The sequence below is a fragment of the Coenobita brevimanus genome, chromosome 4 (genome assembly GCF_032717465.1).
Source record: "Coenobita brevimanus isolate Jiangsu-jjx chromosome 4, ASM3271746v2, whole genome shotgun sequence".
In the NCBI taxonomy this organism is placed as follows: domain Eukaryota; kingdom Metazoa; phylum Arthropoda; class Malacostraca; order Decapoda; family Coenobitidae; genus Coenobita; species Coenobita brevimanus.
The window spans coordinates 38,630,992-38,649,358 of record NC_136957.1 but is presented as its reverse complement, the minus strand read 5'-3'; the positions used below and the strand labels follow the sequence as shown (position 1 = coordinate 38,649,358).

Here is an 18,367-nt window from a genome sequence, read left to right as displayed (position 1 = left end):
GTGTGTGTGTGTGTGTGTGTGTGTGTGTGTGTGTGTGTGTGTGTGTGTGTGTGTGAGAGAGAGAGAGAGAGAGAGAGAGAGAGAGAGAGAGCCAATGCATGATTATGTTCATGTGAGCCAATGCATGAGTGTGTTCATGTGAACATACATGGAGGTGTATACCAACTAAGGAGTTCTGTACTGTACTATCTCACCTCAAGGTCACTGAAGAATATATCCAAATGGAGGTTCTTTATAGAAGCAATGTCACTGATGGGATTGTAGCTGATGGCTGCCCCTCCAACAATTCCAGCATCATATGCATCAAGTCTGTAGAATAAAAAAGAAGTCACCAACCCTTCAATATGATGTTTTCTTTTACTTCATGTTTCCTACCATTACATACTTTAAGCTTATCAGTTCTGCCAAAGACATGTTAATTAATTCTGTCAGTATGGTGTTTTTTTTGTTTTTTTTCACTCATTACCTAACATCCTATAATTTTATTCCACTGAGTCAGCTGAAGCAAGAGATGATCATTAACCTTCTCAAAACAATTACTTTATTTTCTATAGCCTTGCTACCATCTGATATATAATTCTAATCACCTTAGGAAAGATCTCTCATAGCTGAACAGTTATTAGTATAGTATGTGATCTTTCTCATGAATGGCATACATCTGGTATTATCACTTTTCACAGAACCATCTACTTTAATTTCCTGTGCCACTTCTTTTCACTTATTTTGCACATTTAAATCATCCAGTGGCAGTAAGAATGATAAAAGAAAGTGTCACGACTATGAAAGATTTAACTATATTGTCACTCCTTGTTTAATCTTTTCAGCATGATTATGTCTTACATATTCTTGTTTGGGTGGGGATTTAAATTGTCACGTGGATGAAGCAGATTATGGATATGAAGTACATGGGGGATGAGGATATGGTATAAGGAATGCAGAAGGGGAAAGGATACTCGAATTTGGGGAGACAATGAACATGATTGTGTGCAACAAGCATTTTATGAAAAAAACAGGCTGACTACATATAAGTCTACGGATAATAACAGCCAGATTGACTATTTCCTAGTCAGATGGGCTGATAGGAGTTCATGAAGGATGTTGAAGTTAAAGGGAATGAAAAGTGTGTGCAGCAACACAAGTTACTATGTGACACAGTGCTTAAGGAGTGGATGGTGAAGAAGAGGACCTATGCACCCAAGAAGAAAATATGGAAGTTGAAAAATCAAGCAGTAAGGGATGCCTTCTTTAGTGAGATGAGTAGAGTGGTGGCTGAACAGGGAACTGCTGAAAAAAGTGTTAATGAACAGTACAGAGCTCTCAAGAAGAATCTCTTGTGAGTTACTGATTCAATGTGTGGGGGGACATGGGGTCCTCCAAGAGATATGGCAACAACTGGTGAGATGAGGGAATAGAAGTTGCAGTTAAGGAGAACAGAAGCTTTCTCCAGGAATGTAAAGGGGACAGGACAAAATATGAGTATCGACTCTTACTGCATAGCCTAAATACTGCTAGAAGGAAGAATATGGTATTTGAGGCAGCAAATTAGACGAGGAGGGAAAACAGGGGTCCTCCAAGACATAAGGTAACAGTTGGTGGGATGAGGGAGTAAAAGATGCAGTTAAAGAGAAAAGAAGACTTCTCCAGGAATGTAAAACGAACAGGGCAAAATCTGCGTTTCGACTTTTACTGGATGGCCTAAATACTGGTAGAAGGAAAAAATTGGCATTTAAGGTGGCAATTTCGATGAAGAGGGAAAACAGGGATATCATAGGTGAGCAGTGTGTAAAGAATGATGAAGGAAAGCTAGTGGTGGGCAGTGAGGACATTAAAGTCACCTGGAGAGAGCATTATAACGGGTTGTTGAATGAGGAGTTTGACTGGAACAGAGAAGGTTTAAAGTCAATGGATCCAGTGTTTGGCCCTTGGCCTTTGATTGATACTGCTACTACAGTATATGAAGTGCAATGGGCAGGATGCATTTGAGGAAGGCTGTGGTGTGTTTAGGTTGACTACTGAAATGTTTAAAGCCTCAGGAGATACAGGAGTGGCAAGAGTGTGATTATAAATGTATATAAAGGGAAGGGTGATGCTCTGGAAAGAGTAAATTACAGAAGCATACAACTTTTGGACTAGATAATGAAGGTAATGGAGAGGGTCCTAGAAGGTATGATAAGGGAATAAGTGAATACCGATGAAATACAGTTTGGGTTTATGCCAGGCAAAGGGACCAATGATGCCATATTCATTGTCCAACAGCTTCAGGATTTTTTTTTTTTTTTTTTTTTTATGTGAGGAAGAAGGAATTAAAGGCCATGAGCCTGCAATAACAGTTCCCTCCAAGAGAAAAACAAAATACAATAGAGAGCCAAATTCAAGATCCGATCATTTCGAGATGCTGAAATGTACAGAAAAGAAAATGGAATTGCAGTTTGTTTTGGTAGATTTGGAGAAAACCTTTGACAGAATCTCTTGAGAGGTGGTGAGGCAGGCAATGAAGAAGCCTGGGATTGAGGAGTGGCTGGTTAGAATGGTTATGGCAATCTATGTGGGTGCTTGCACCCAGATGAGAGTGAATGGAGATTTGAGTGATGAGTTTTCCATGATTACTGGCATAAATCAGGAGTCAGTCTTGAGACCCTTATTGTCATGACGCTTGAAGCTCTCTCACATGACTTCAGAAATGGACTCCCATGGGAGATGCTGTATGCTGACGACTTGGTGCTAACTGCATAGAATACAAGGGAGGCAAAGGAACGATTAGGGAGAGATGGAATGGGGCACAAGAGTTTGAGAGTAAATGCAGACAACACAAAAGTGATGATATCTAGGGCTAGTGATGGTACTCTCAAAACAGAGGGAGTGTGGCCATGTGTAGTCTGTCACAACTGTGTGGGTAATTCCATCTCGTGCAGTGTTTGTGATAAGTGGATGCATAAGCGATGTTGTGGCATTGGAAGCACACCGCAAAATCATGATGATTTCATGTGTGTGGTGTATCAGGGAGAGCATAGAAAGACTGCCATGCATGAAAGGATTAATCCTGATGGATAGTCTCTCGAGTGTGTGGAAGAGTTTTGTTATTTAGGGAACATGTTTTGTTCTGGTGGAGTAAGGTAAGGAGTGGGCAGAGGACATTCAGGGAGCTATTGCCTCCCCTACCATTAAGAGAGCTCTCCCTCCATGCTTTGGGATCTGCATATGGCATGTGCTAGGAGTGCAATGCTGTATGGTAATGAGACCTGGGCACTAAGGGAAGGGGACACTTGTAGGCTCAAATGTACAGAAATGACAATGATTAGATGGATGATTATTGCATCCTTAAATTCAAGGCCTGGGGGGCTAGGACTGCAATTGATAAGTTAAGGAAGAATCGGACTGGAATGTATTGGTATTGTAATGAGGAGGGGTAGACTGAGATGGTTTGAGCATGCTGAGAGGATGGAGGATGGCAATCAGGTGCGGAGGTGAGAAGTGTGAATGTCAAGACTAAGGTTGCATGAGGCAGACTGAAAAAAAAACCAGGAGGAGGTCATAAAGTGTGACCTCAGGGATAAGAGACAGACTAGGGAGGCTGCCAGATATCAAGCAGCATGGAGAACCACCATTACTTGACCAAGGCCAATTCATGCAAGTATGTTGGCGCCTTTATAAATGATATGAATCAATGAATGGTAAACAATACAAATTCTCAGGTTCATCTGATTTTGCTCAGGGGTACTTGATATGAAGGGAATGGGTAAGAGTTCACTAACCCCATCACTGTATTCATCAAACAACAGAACATACACACTGCCATCTTACAAGAAATAAAACGACACAGAGCACAGAAAACACCGACATTTCATAACTTCACCCCCATTTGACAAGACTGGGCCGACGGCGGTGGCGGTGGACTCATCACCCTGGTACACAAATCCATCAACTTTCCAGATACCAATGCACACACAAAGTCGCTTCTCCCCCCACAGGACACCACAACAGAAATACAATCAATTAAAATATGCACTGGTAACAAATCACACATAACAATAGCTAACACATACATTCCCCCCCAATCGTCCCCCACAGTACCACACAATTACTCTCCACAGACTGACGAAGAGAGTGTATGTGAGTGAGGTGGAGGGGGAAAGAGGGAGGGGGAGGCCGAGGATGAGATGGAGAGATGGGGTGGAGAGGTATATGAGAGAGGGGGGTGTGAGTTGGGAGCAGGGGAGTGAAATGGCGGGGGACAGGGCGACTTGGAGGCGATTTGTTTGTGGCCACCCCAAACAGGATTGAGGCGTCTGGCAATAGATAGATAGATAGATAGATACACTACATCACCAACATACCCAACATCATCCTGGGTGGTGATTTCAATGCCAAATTGTCGGCCTGGCATGTCAACAACCCTGACACAGACAGAGGGCTGATACTACAATCCCAAACAGATCAAATTTTCATACTGAACAATCTAGACCAACATACCCATTTCCCACACCAAGCCCTCTTCCTCCCATCAACCCCAGACATCACCTTCTCCCCCCCAGACCTCGCCCCCACTACATCCTGGAGAGTGGTCAAAACCCTACGTTCTGATCTCCTCCCAATCATCATCACTGCCAAAACCAGAATCATCCCAGCTGGCCACAAACACATCCATCATCCAATCCTACATTGCCCCATGAGGAGCATAGGAGCCCGGGGCTAGGCAGTTGGTCCCGACATTTAAGATGAGGGTGACACATACACTAATTATACGAGAGCCAACTGGGAGGCCTTTGTAACTGAAACAGAATAACACTTTGAAACACTAAACAGTACACCCATCACAAACATTAACACCGCTGTGCACACTTTCAATACAATTATACAAATTGCAGACAATAGACACATCCCCAGAGGCAACAGAAAGAGACACAACCCCAACTTCACACCAGAAATTCAAGGCCTCATCAGACAACGGGACACACTGTGACACTCCCCAACACACCATACACAAGATGCCGTACAACAAATACAAGAACTTAACACTCAAATAAACAATAAAATATCAGAATAGCAAACACTAAACTGGAAAAATTACCTCCAAACACTTGACCACAAAACAAACACCAGTAAACTCTACAGAACACTAAACAGCATCACACTTTCCAACAGCAACATCACACAATCACACGCAGCCATCACAACAACAGACACCATACCCTCAAACAAACAACAAGCATACACTCTCATAAATCATTTTTCACAAGTCAGCCATCTAAACCCCCATCCCGAACACCGAAATATCATCCGACGTAAGAGACAGTTCCCCACAGACCAAGACCATGCACCTTTCGCTTACAACCAGACGAAGCACATCATTAACAACCTTAAGCACTCATCTGTCTGTGGACCAGACAACATAAGCAACATTCACCTTAAACACCTTGGACCACAAGGCATACAAGCACTCACCAACATATCAAACTACAGCTACTCACACAACATAATACCCAACATCTGGAAGCATGGCATTATCATCACTATCACCAAACCCAACAAAGACCCCACGTTACCTTACTCACACCGCCCCATCACACTCCTCTGCATCCCCTCTAAAGTCACTGAACGACTGGTACTACAACTAGTCACACCTCACATTCCCCTAGCCCAATCACAACATGGCTTTAGGCCACTACACTCCACAAACACCCTTCATACAGACCTTACACAGAGAGTTTTCGATGGCATGAATTCAGCTAGGCCACCACACAAAACACTCCTAATCACACTAGACATTAGCAAAGCTTTTGATGCCATCTCCCGCCACAGCTTCACAAACAAAATACTCAACACAAACATGCACAATAACACAATAGGATGGCTGGCAAAGTACTTAGCAGGCAGATGTGCACACCTAACATTTGTTGGTCAGTCTTCTAACATCAGAAACTTCACAAATGGCATCCCCCAAGGATCTGTTTGTCCCCTACTCTCTTTATCTATACATGCATGACATACCCACACCCCACACACCACAGATACACATTGCATCTTATGCAGATGATATAACACTTACATGTACGCACCAAAACGCAAAACAAACAGCACACATCATCCAACCTTACCTCAACACACTACACGAATGGTTCACCACAAACAGGCTCAAAACAGCCCCAGCCAAATCTAGTGACCGTTCTCAGAAACTGGACAGCAGAACACAGTCACATCCCACACCTCACTATAAACAACACTCCCCTACCTCCCCAAAATCCTTGGTGTACCATACAATACATCAATGTCATTTAAACAACACATCACAAACATTAAAAATAAAATAACACCAAGACTCAATGCCTTAAGGTCACTTGCCCACACAACATTCAGACACAAAAAAGAAACCACCACCACAGTACACAAACAATACACATGTTCAGTGATGATTTATGCGAGCCCTACCTGGGCTCCTAACCTCACCAAAACACACTACAACACTCTACAGACCATACAGAACAAGGCCCTAAAAATAATTACAGGCTGCACAGCTACTACACACACAGACCACCTACATCAAGAAACCAAAGTCCTCAAAGTCAAGGATCACCTAGACATGAGAGGCACCCAGTTTCTTGCTGTTGCCTCCACAAACCCACAACAACCACTATATTACATGGCAGCACATCCACCCACACCAAGGAACATCAAAACAACACCCAGCACACGATACCATACACAAATACAGTACTGTCATCTCTCCCCCCTCGCCTGCCTCAGACCAGCTTCCAGAAGCATATCCATACTCAGATCACTCGCTGCTCCATTCAGTCACTTAAAGACAACACGCAGCTGCATGCATGGCCTCCTGACATCCACCCTTCTGAATCCTATCTCCCTCATGAGGACAGGGTCCACCTGGCCAGGCTGAGATGTGGGCGCCATCCAGCCATCTTAAGCTACCACAAGAGGCTGGATAACTCCGTCGCTGATGCCTGTCCAGGATGCAACACAGCACATTATGGAAGACTACATTACACACAATCACCTACGCCAACAACACAACATACATTCTTTGATAGCTCTGTGGGAAAGCCCGGTCTCGGCCATGGCCTTCCTAAAGGACTCGGGGCTCTTCGGCCAGACTACCTAAGGAACAACTACTACTGCTACTACCACCCCATCACTGTTACGATGATTGCCCATGCTGTAATTAATCAACTGATGGTAGTAAGAATACAATACAAATAACACTCCTGGACTGAAGGGGTAAAACCATCATCATCATCTTCATCATCATCATCATAATAATCATGATTACCACCATCACCACCCTCCTCCTAATGCTTATCATAAATATCATCACTGACCTGTAATCACCACTTCCAAAGACAGGAAACAGATGTGCAAATAGTCCATCCACTGCATAAATGCCATCCACATGGAAATCCTCAACCCTCAGGTCCATGTCGAACTTCTGGGAGATGCCAAGGGAGAAGTTGAGGGAGCATACGATGTACGTGGACAAATTCAATACCCGTGTCTGGTTCAGTTGTCCATCCAACCTGCAAAAGAAGGAAATAAGTAACAATGGATGGAGACTGGGAACAGAGAGAAACACGTGGAGGAAATGGACAATGCAGATAAATGATAAGGTACAAACGGAAAGAAAATGGGACACACTTAAACAAACTGTATACCTGTGTTTGTTTTACAATCTATTCAACCTGTAGGTGAGAAAGGTGGTACTACTGAATACTGTGCTACACTGAGGAAAAGTATAAAACAGACAGAGAGGGAACAAAAAGAGGGAACAGTGATAAGATGAGGAAGAAATAAAAAAAACTTGAAGATAGAGAATGGGGAGGTGAGATAACACCAAAAAAAAGTGGTAGGAAATAGAAGAAAAAAATAAACAACATGTGAATATGGAGGGCAGAAAGGGAGATGTGACTGATGCAAATGATACTCTATACTTGGACAAACTTTTTTTTTTTTTCTTAATGTATCAAAGAAGGAACCAAAGACCAGGGGCCTGTAAATTGCTCTCTCCAAGAAAAAACAAACACAAGATAACAGAAAGCCAAATTCAAGATTCACTCATTTCGAGATGCCTGGACACACCGCATTTGCAAGACTGAAGATCATGGGAAGTAGGAAAAACAGACAGAAGGAGACAGATCCAGAGATGACCTGTTGCATACATGAAGGACTGGGAGTAGCAGTTAACTCTTGCATTAGAGAGCTGGACAGAAAAGGGATGAGAGTTTATTGCTAGATAGGTGCTATGTGCTGGCCACAGTGGTGGAGGAATGCTACCTGACAGTTCAGAGCAGTGACCATTGAAGTAGCAACAGAAAAGGGATAAAGATGCAAGAGCGCAGTGAGGAGAGAGGTTGAAGGGACCCAGTAAGAGGAGGACAGTTAATGAGACGAAAAGCCTTTGACTCTACCTTGTTGAGAAGAGCTGTGTGTGTGGGGAGCCTCCCCACACATGACAGTTGTACTCTACACAGAGGTGAATAAAACCCGTGCATAAAGTCAACAACTGTGTAGGGGAAGGTAAGGAGTCGACTTTGCACACCTAATCTCTTGGAAGCAGATTTTACAAGAAAGGTAATGTGTTCTTTCCAAGATAAATCCTGAGAGAATGAAACCACAAATATGTTTAAAGATGATGCAAGACTGAGCTGGATATTGTTAAAAATAAGAGGGTACTCCTGTGGAAAATTTTGTTGGGCCGATAGGTGTAAGACAAGAGTTTTTGATGCCATTAGCCCGCTGTGTGCCAGTGCCGTTTTAAAACAGTGCAATGAAAATCTGCAGTCAGTGTCAGTGCCATTTTAAAATGACTTAAAATTAGCAAATTCACTGTGACTGCATTTTTCAAGATTTGATGGTAAAAACTGGCAGGCATGTATGGTAACTGTTCCTCTACCATGCCACAGGCAGTCAAGGCCATACACCCACTCGCTCTCCCCCCCCTCACGCTCGCTCTGCCTCACTCTGCCTGTGTGCCTCACCCACTGCTGTACATAGTGAAGCCATGTTGTAAATATTTTCACCTAAGTGTAAGGACTATACATAGTGAAATCAAGTTGAAAATATTTTCTTGCAAGTGTACGGATTGTACATAGTGAAGTCTATCTATCTATCTATTGCCAGATGCCTCAATCCCATTTGGGGTGGCCACAAACAAATCGCCTCCAAGTCGCCCTGTCCCCCGCCATTTCACTGCCCTGCTCCCAACTCACACACCCCTCTCTCATATACCTCTCCACCCCATCCCTCCATCTCATCCTCGGCCTCCCCCTCCCTCTTCCCCCCTCCACCTCACTCACATACACTCTCTTCGTCAGTAGGTGCAAAGACTGTACATAATGAAGTCTGGTTGTATCTATCTTCAAGTAAGTGTAAGACAATCCATTCACAGTGAGAGAGACACGCAAACTGTAACAGATGTTGAAGTAATAAGTACTGTAATCACAAAAGTGTACTAAACATTGCTATACCTTCCCAGGATAAATACCTGAGTAGACCTTCATCCAGATGATGATGATGATGATGATGATGATGAACTTTATTTAATAGTACTTTAACTTGCACATTAACTTACCAAAACAGTTATGTAAACATTTAACTTAGAAATACAGTACTGTGGAAAAGCAGTACAGCAAACCTTTATCCATCCATCCATCATCCAATCCTATTTTGCTTCATGAGGAGCATAGAAGCCCAGGGCTAGGCAAGTTGGTCCTGAGATTTAAGATGAGAGGGACCAGCCTCACTCATCCCTGAGTGGCATTACGTGGGCAGTATGCCCCAACCATCCCTTGGATAAAAAAAACCTACATGGGCTCAAACTGATTGGAGAACCTTAATTACCCACTAAATCACCAAGAGCCATAATTTGGTTATATGGCTACCACCCAGCATAGGAAATGGTTTCCTGGTGTACAGGAAACCATTTGACTTGTCACTCAGTATAGAGTCACCAATAGGCAGAAGGAAGAGGAAAGAATGAAGGAAAAAAAGACAGAAGAGGAAGTGTACAGTCACCCGTAGGCAGAAAGGTGAGGAATGAATGGAGGAAACAAAGACAGAGAAGGAAGGAAGGAAGAAAGGAAAGGGCAGACACCCACAGCAGGAAATCTTTAACGTACAAATAAAGGCAACATTCTGACACCTATCAGGTAAACTGGTTATATGACTTTATTTATTGATTTAATGTTAACAGTACTTTAACTTGCACATAAACTTACCACAACAGTACTGTAAACTTACAAATACTGTGGAAAATAGTCAACATTCCAATGCCTTCTTCGGAGTTGACTTATAACCAAAAGTGGACGGCTGGGGCTCGGAAGACTTGGTGCTGAAAGGGTTTCTGATGATGGTGCTGAAGATGTTGAAGATGAAGGTTGGGAGTCTGCTGGAGGCAAAGGACGTGGCGTAAGGAACATCATGATGGGGACTGTTTCCTTTGCCTCTTCACCTGCTCGTACAGCTCCTTGTATGCCTGCATCCCTTTGTCGATAATCCTTTTAAATTTAATACTGCAGTTCATGTTGGGGTCATTCTCTATGGCAATATCCTGGAGAATACAGGCTTGTCTGAAGATGTGGGCAAAGGAATCCAGGGTCCATCCACTAGAGGCAGCTTCTCCTTCCTCGATGTCATGACTATCGTCATCTTCTTTCTTAGATGACCTGACAAGCTCCTGAAGGTCGTCATCTGTCGGTTCTTGCCGGTGCTCATTTATATGCTCTTCAACCTCCTCCTCCAGCATGTCAGAAAAACTCTTGCCTTCGATACTCCTGGCCAAATTGACTATCTTTCTGACCACGGGACCAACCTTGGGGACGCCCTTGAAGTCCTGCACGACCCTGGGCCACACAGGCCTCCAGCAGGCATTCACAGTCTCACGTTTCAGACTTCAGCATGTTTCATCGATATATGTGGTGCAGTCCAAAATCTCGAACTAATTCCAAGATTCGGTGAGTTCAGTATTGGTGTCGTCATCGATGAAAAGTCAAGTGGGTGTAGGCTGTCTTGGACACCACTATTATTCCTTGGTCAAGGGACTGCAGTATCAAGGTCATGTTTGGCAGAAGGAAAAGAACCTGAACATTCTCATTCACATCCATGAGGGACTGTGGGTGGCCTCAGGCATTGTCAATAATCAGCAGGACACTGAAGGGCAGCTTCTTGTTCTCAAGGTATCTTGACATACGGGACGAAGTAGCGCTCGAGCCATTCTGTGCTGATAAGGCCCGTCACCCAGGCCTTCTTACTGAACATGTAGTGCACAGGAAGGTGGTTCAGGTTCTTCCCCTTCAGTGCCTGAGGTCTCTGCGCTCTGCAGACAACTGTAGCCTTTGGCATATCTCCTGCAGCACTGCCACACAACATGACGGTGATACTGTCCTTCCAGGCCTTAATCCCTGATGCCTGCTTCACCGTCTTCTGGATATAGGGCCTGCTGGGCGTCTTCTTCCAGATCAGGCCTGTCTCATCCATGCTGAATACCTGTTCTAGAAGGTAGCCTTTCTCCTCGATAATCTCCTTCAGCTCCTTCGGGAATTCTTGGGCAGTGCCTATGTCAGCAGACGCAGCCTCACCAGTAATCTTGATGTTCTTAAGGTTGAAGTGCCTCTTGCATTTTGCCACCCACCCAGGGCTGGCAGTGAACCCCTTTTGATCCTCCACAGGAAGTTCAGCCCAAAAAGACACGTAGAGGGATTTAACCCTCTCAGCCAGTGTTGCGGCATCCACAGGAACTCTGCGTAGTACCATATTCTCCAGCCAGAGACTCAGTGCCTTTTCTGTCTTCACCGGCTTTGTCCATGGGAAAAAAGCACACTTTCACTGTTGTGGGAGGTCAGGTTGGTGTAGGCCTTATGAATCTCCTTCTCCTTGTCTCTAATTATGCAGATGCTGGACTCATTTCGTCCCACCACATGCACTACATTATTCACTGACATACCTGACATTAATTGGTCTAAAATTTTCACTTTCTCAGCAACTGTGAGAGCACTACAAGACCTTTTAGGCTTGCCAGCCTCAACAGCACTGATCGCTTAAGCATTATTAATAGAGTTAAGGAATCGCAGTGTGGGATAATGTCCTACTGTACTTGGGAATGTCTCACTCACTGAATAATTTAAGATGGCCACTCAGGTGACCATGTGATCAAAACAAACCGCATGAGCTGCACTGATGTTCGAGGGTTTGGCTTTTCAAAGGTCCCTCTTGCATAAATTTATAGTTCTCGTAATGGCTCTTTAATCTTACGCTGTCTTATAGGTATCCCAGCATTTACTGTGTATAATAGCGGGTGCGTTCGGCACGAACACTTTCGGGGCTAGCTTACCATATAAGAATTTAATCCGGTCAGCTCCTCAACTCCAATAAATGCGAATTACAGTCTACTGAAGTCCATTGTAGTGAGGCTTTACTGTATCATGAATTGCTAATATGACGACTAAGAAATTATGATCTTTTATCGATATATGATCTAATAATTGCTTATATGATCAGTATGATCCTGTAACAAGCATCACTGGCTGATGTATGACCGCAATTTTTGTTTATGGTATATGATTGCTGACACAGACTCTTACAGTCATTTGTTTGTTCCAAGATGGTCTTTGAACTTGGTAAATATCTGGCGTGTTAGTGTCACTGATGGAACAATAATGTAGTGCTGGAGTTCAGGCAGTAATGAAAAACAGTGAAATGAAATTTACTACCAGTTTGTGAGCTGGAAACTAATTTTTAGACTTACTCTAGGGGGGGGTTAAGCAGCATGTGAAGTGCAATGAAGTGAAAAAACTAACAATTTTTAGACTTCATTGGGTCAATGACTCTTGGCCAAAAACATATACCCACTGAAACCACATTATAAATGCACCGATATACAATAAACTTATTCTATGGACTTTATCAAACATCCTCAACATAAAACGAGGGGGTGCTGTGTAGCAAGACCTTGCTTTACTGGACCCATTTATACCAAACTTGGGATATAACTGTCCCCTTCAACCTACCAGACAATTTATTGAATACCGAACCTAGGTCCAGTTTAGAAAGTGCATCCAGCAACCTACTGGACAAAAATACTTTAAAAACTGTACCCAGGTCCAATATTCCTCTACTTTTCACTATTATCTATTGAAGTGAGGGCCAACCATATTTCTGTACTGCTTATTGATCTATTACATAACATGGAACACAGGCCAAACCCATACAATACTGATTTATTGACGTCTTATACTACCGGACCATTTTTCATGTGGTATATACCGATCCTAGGTCTAGTATGATAAGATCCCTATAGGGTGTCTTATGTAATGAACTATCGGATATATCATCAATCTTTTTCCTTAATTATATCCATTATAACCAGCTCTCACTGTATATAAAACCAAACTGCTCCACTGCTCAATTATATCAACCACTATGTGAATGCATACCTTTGCATCATGAACTGGTAGCTATAAGATAAATACAGTATAGTCAGTTCTTATTTAAAGTTCAGGATGCATGAATTCAAAATGCCCCTCTATGTGAAACAACTTTGAGAGACACATGCTTCTGGTTCATAAGTGAAAGATTAAATGTTCATTTTTTACTTTACAACAACCTTACAACAGAATATGGAACTTCAGTTTAAGGAAAGGTGTTGCCTAAACCAGTAAAGTGTGCTTTGTGAGTGTATGATATGCGAGTGAGCACCATGTTATCATCATCAAAACAGCAAAAATGTTAAAGTAAAATTATTGATGGAATCTCCAATATTTTATTGCTAGAGCTGATGCCAAAAAACACAGTGTTACAACGAAAAATATTTTAAACTTTGATTTTGTGACTGAGGCATTCATCAATTAGAGCTGAACACTCCTTTGGAAAACTCAAGATTCCAAGGGGTTCCTATGCATTTATGGGTGAGTTTTTCATTGATAAAATCTACTGAATAAGTGTATCACATGCATAAAGACTTTCAACTCTGCTCCACGTAGCAGTAAAGTTCTTAGCTTCTGCTTAGCATGATGGTCAGGCAGGGCCGGTCCAGGCTACTCATTTCCAAACTTAACCGAGAGTAAACATTGCTCGCTCGCCTCACTTGTTTGTTTGTTATCAACAGCAACTTCGTGATGAAACAATATAAAACACAAATTCACTGTATATGTTGTAAAATACATAACACCCATCCATCTCAAGTGAATCTCAGGTGCTTGAAAAGGGCATCCTCATGTAGTGGCACCAACGTACAGTTATACAAGCCTCCATCATTTCCCATCATATATCCCAAAAGCACACTGGAACTGCAGAAGGGCAGCTTTGGACTGCAGCCTACTGGGTGCACATTCCAATGAGTCTTTGATCACAAGAGCTGCAACAACAATAACAACACAACAGCAACAACTGTCTCAACACCAACCTCTACCCTACATAACCACTAACTTGATACAACACCAAACCTGAGTGATTCCCCATCGACATGAAATTCTATGCTGCCAAGAGGACCGAGGGGATCCAGAGGAGGGATGCCAAGCGAGGGGATGCCATTGATGATGAGTGGCCGTGCTGCCTCCAATGCTGCCACAATAAGATTTGCAATATCGTTGTTCCCAGGAGGGTCGATGCAGCCCTCTGGAAAATAGAATTAGATTCATTTTGGATACTGGACTCTCTAAAGATAATACAACTCTGATGACATACTTATGCAGTTTATACTTGCTATCTACAGACAATTTTATTGAACTTAGAAGAGAATTTTCAAATTATTTAAGAGGAGCCTGTGGTCACATGGAGAGATAGGCTGACAAATGAGGATATAAAGAAGCGTTGTGATGTGGATGTGGATGTGATAGGAAGCGTTAGGAGGAATACACTGAGGTGGTTTTGGGGAGGCGGTGGCTCAATCGGTAGAGAGTTGGCTTGCAGTCCTGACAGACCCGGGTTCAAATCCCGCTGAGGCAGGGAACAGTTTAAGGATTTGAATTTCATAAAATCAGACTTTACTGATCTACCAGAAGGCCCGCCATGTCGTAAAAATACCCCCGCTAATAACAATACACCAGTCCTGTATGAGACAGCCCTAGCATGTATTCAATATGGACGGTGGGTGTTAGCGCCGAAGTGGTGACATGTAGAGGTGTGCGGTACGTAGGAGGACTACTGGGCCTTGAAAGCAGGCTGTGAAGCCTTTGCCCAGAGTCGGTCACATAAAAAAAAAAAAAAAAAAAAAAAAAAATGTGGAGAGGATGGAGGGTGAAAGACTGACAAAGAAAGTGTAGGCTATGTGAGTGAGGTGGAGGGGGGGAGAGGGAGGGCGAGGCCGAGGAGGAGACGGAGGGATGGGGTGGAGAGGTATATGAGAGAGGGGATGTGTGAGTTGTGAGCAGGGCAGTTAAATGGCGGGGGACAGGGTGACGTGGAGGCGATTTGTTTGTGGCCACTTTGAACGGGATTGAGGCGTCTGGCAATAGATAGAAATACAGGCGATCAAAAATAAATATGATATAACTGAAAACCTGGTAAGAATAGGAAAAAGTGAAGCAAAAAAGATGGCAAAATACGAAGAGTATAGGAAAAAATGAAGAAGAAATTAAAGAAGAAATGAGAAAAGGAAGTAAAACAAAAGATACAGCCAATCAGGAAATGGGAAATTATGTAGAAGAGCTGTATTTTTAAAATCTATCTATCTATCTATTGCCAGACGCCTCAATCCCGTTTGGGGTGGCCACAAACAAATCGCCTCCAAGTCGCCCTGTCCCCCGCCATTTCACTGCCCTGCTCCCAACTCACACCCCCCTCTCTCATATGCTAGAATAATATTTATGTTAAGGACCAGAATGATGGATGTTAAAGAAAATTTTAAGAAAAAATACGAAAATAACGATATGCAACTTATGCCAAAAAGAAAATGAAAACCAGATTCATATATTTAATTGTGAAGCCTATCATGATATAACAAGAGAAATACAGGGAAAAGAAAGTATTAATGAAATACTTAAACAAAATAAATTAGAACTAGTAGCAAAAAAAGTTAAGACAAATTTTTAAAAGAAGAGATACAATTGTTCAAATGAGGAATGAAATTACCGTAACAAATAAAAACCAGTATGAGAACCAAACAAAACTAAGGCATAGAGAAAAAGGTGTGGAAAAAAAAAACGAAAATAGAAAACACTCAAGAAAGCAGCCTTCAGTCAGAAGATGAGCTCCTGGATGGGAAAAGGTGCCAACGACAATGACAACGAGGAGAATGTACACTAGTGAGGTAGACTGGGGACAGGGAGGAGGGAGGCCGAGGATAAGATGGAGTGGAGAGGTATATGGGTGATGGGGGTGTGACCTGGGAACAGAGCTGTGAAATGGCAGGGGACACGGCATCATGGAGGTGATGTGTTGCAACAGATGCATGATAATTATGTATTAAACATAGGTTAGCCTACATATGAACGCCTCTTTCACTATGGGCGATCCTGATCACGATGAACAAAATCGTTTGAAGGCTGCAAGAATAAACTAACTAAATGACTTTGTGAAGGACTATTTTATGGTACCGTAAAGACCAATGAACGGATGTTCGTGAAAAATTATTCTGGACATGGAACATAATTCATTAGATATATTGAGGCACTCTTACCTTTCTTCCATTACACTATAATGACTCAAACAACACTTCCCCCTTTAATTTATTCACAGGTAATTATGGGGATCATTAGAATAGTTGCCACCCCCCCCACAACACAGGTTTGTTTATCAATGATTTAATAAAAGAAAACGCACAGTATAAAAGAAAACTTCTAATTTAGGGGAAACAAGCTAAGAATCCTCCACTTAGATATTTGTTTTATTGAATATTATCTTCCTCTACCTTTGTTTCCGTATTACCCTTGGTTACATATTACAATAATTTCTAATAAGTGTTTACAACGAAGAAAAACTGGCATACTTAAACTAAGTGGTACAGTAAAGGAAGAACTATGGCCAGTGAGATGAACTTCTTATGGTCAGTCTTTTGGTGTGCATCAGTGAGATCAACTGAGGCGCTGCAAATAAATAATGGCTTAATAAGTTCACTGTCTATATTTTCCAAATAATTCTGCTCATGGGTGATTACACTGAGTGACAAGCCAAATGGTTTCCTGTACACTAGGAAACCATTTACTACGTTGGGTGGTAATCATATAACCTGAAATGCCCACACCCCCGAGACACCCAGGGAAGGGTGTCGCAACACCCACCCCGGGAAGAAACCACGGAGGGGCATATGAAGAGAACGTCTGACCCCAGCGAGACGGGCCTAGGTGAACCACGGACCTATGCCCCTATTTCACGGAACACAACCACCTGCAGGAGAGCAGTTCCGGCCAAATACCTCGCAGATGGACCAGCCCTCGCCAGGACCGGGGTGTGACTAGTCCACAGTCTCAAGCACCAACGCGGTAACACCCACTGTACGTACCGGGGAAGGGACGGCCACTGTACGCCCTTCAGCTGTTGCCCCCTGCAGCCACCCCTGGAACCAGCACCGTGGTAATGGCCGCTGTACGTACCGGGGAAGGGACAGCCACTGTACGCCCTTCAGCTGGAAAACCAGGATGAAGCAGAACCACGGTAATGGCCACTGTATGTAGCGGGGAAGGGACGGCCACTGTACGCCCCTCAGCTATTGTTTCTAGGGTCCATGGAACCACGGTAACGGCCACTGTACGTACCAGGGAAGGGACGGCCCTTGGAACTACTCGTTCGGAGGAAGTCCCTGGCTCAGCCCACTACCCATCCGGAGGCTGAGTGGGACGTCTCTCTCCTAACAGGTGTAGTCCTTCAGAGGAGCTGCAGCTTGAGGAGTGTGGTAAGGACCTCTCCCTGACCTGGAGATCCATGCCTTACGGATCACCCCTGGATGACGCCCGATGCTGACGGATGTCTCAGGGAAGGACCACCACAGGTAGCTCCTGATGGCGGTCCAACTGAGTGGTGAATGCAGCCCCCAGCCCTCCAGGGACACCCCCAGGACCCCGGGGCGTGACCTCCCAAGCCCCAGTTCCAGACGATCCTTTACCAGGCGCCGACGCAGACAGGCACGCCTATTGGCCCAGTTTAGTCCCAGTCCTGAGGACCACACTGCAGGTCAAGGAACCACCAGGAGAGGGCCTCCCTGTACGCCGACACGGGACCAAAGCACAGGTCGAGGCCCCATAAGGGAAGGGCCTGTACTCTGACCCACAGCCCCAGCCAAACAACCTCGCCCCTGGCAGTAGTCCCATGCCTCCTGAGGGAGGACACGCCCGATGGCCACCTGTAACCTACCCAGGCCCAACACTCCAGAAAAATCAGACAGTGTGTTTCCCCCGTTTATAGTGTATGTGCATGGTGAAACCTGACAGTG

The 18,367-nt window shown here is 43.7% G+C and overlaps 1 protein-coding gene across 1 annotated transcript in view; it reads right to left on the bottom strand.

Annotated features, from left to right (window-relative positions):
* Positions 1-17,861, bottom strand: part of LOC145396792 (uncharacterized) — a 60,413-nt gene extending 42,552 nt beyond the window's left edge. Inside the window, exons 1-4 of the mRNA XM_080270084.1 lie at positions 17,850-17,861; positions 14,445-14,614; positions 7,332-7,526; positions 195-309 (exon numbers count right to left, since the gene is read on the bottom strand). Coding sequence (XP_080126210.1) covers positions 195-309; positions 7,332-7,526; positions 14,445-14,614; positions 17,850-17,861 — 492 coding nt within the window. The remainder of the gene's footprint in view (positions 1-194; positions 310-7,331; positions 7,527-14,444; positions 14,615-17,849) is intronic.
* Positions 17,862-18,367: the final 506 nt, after the last annotated feature.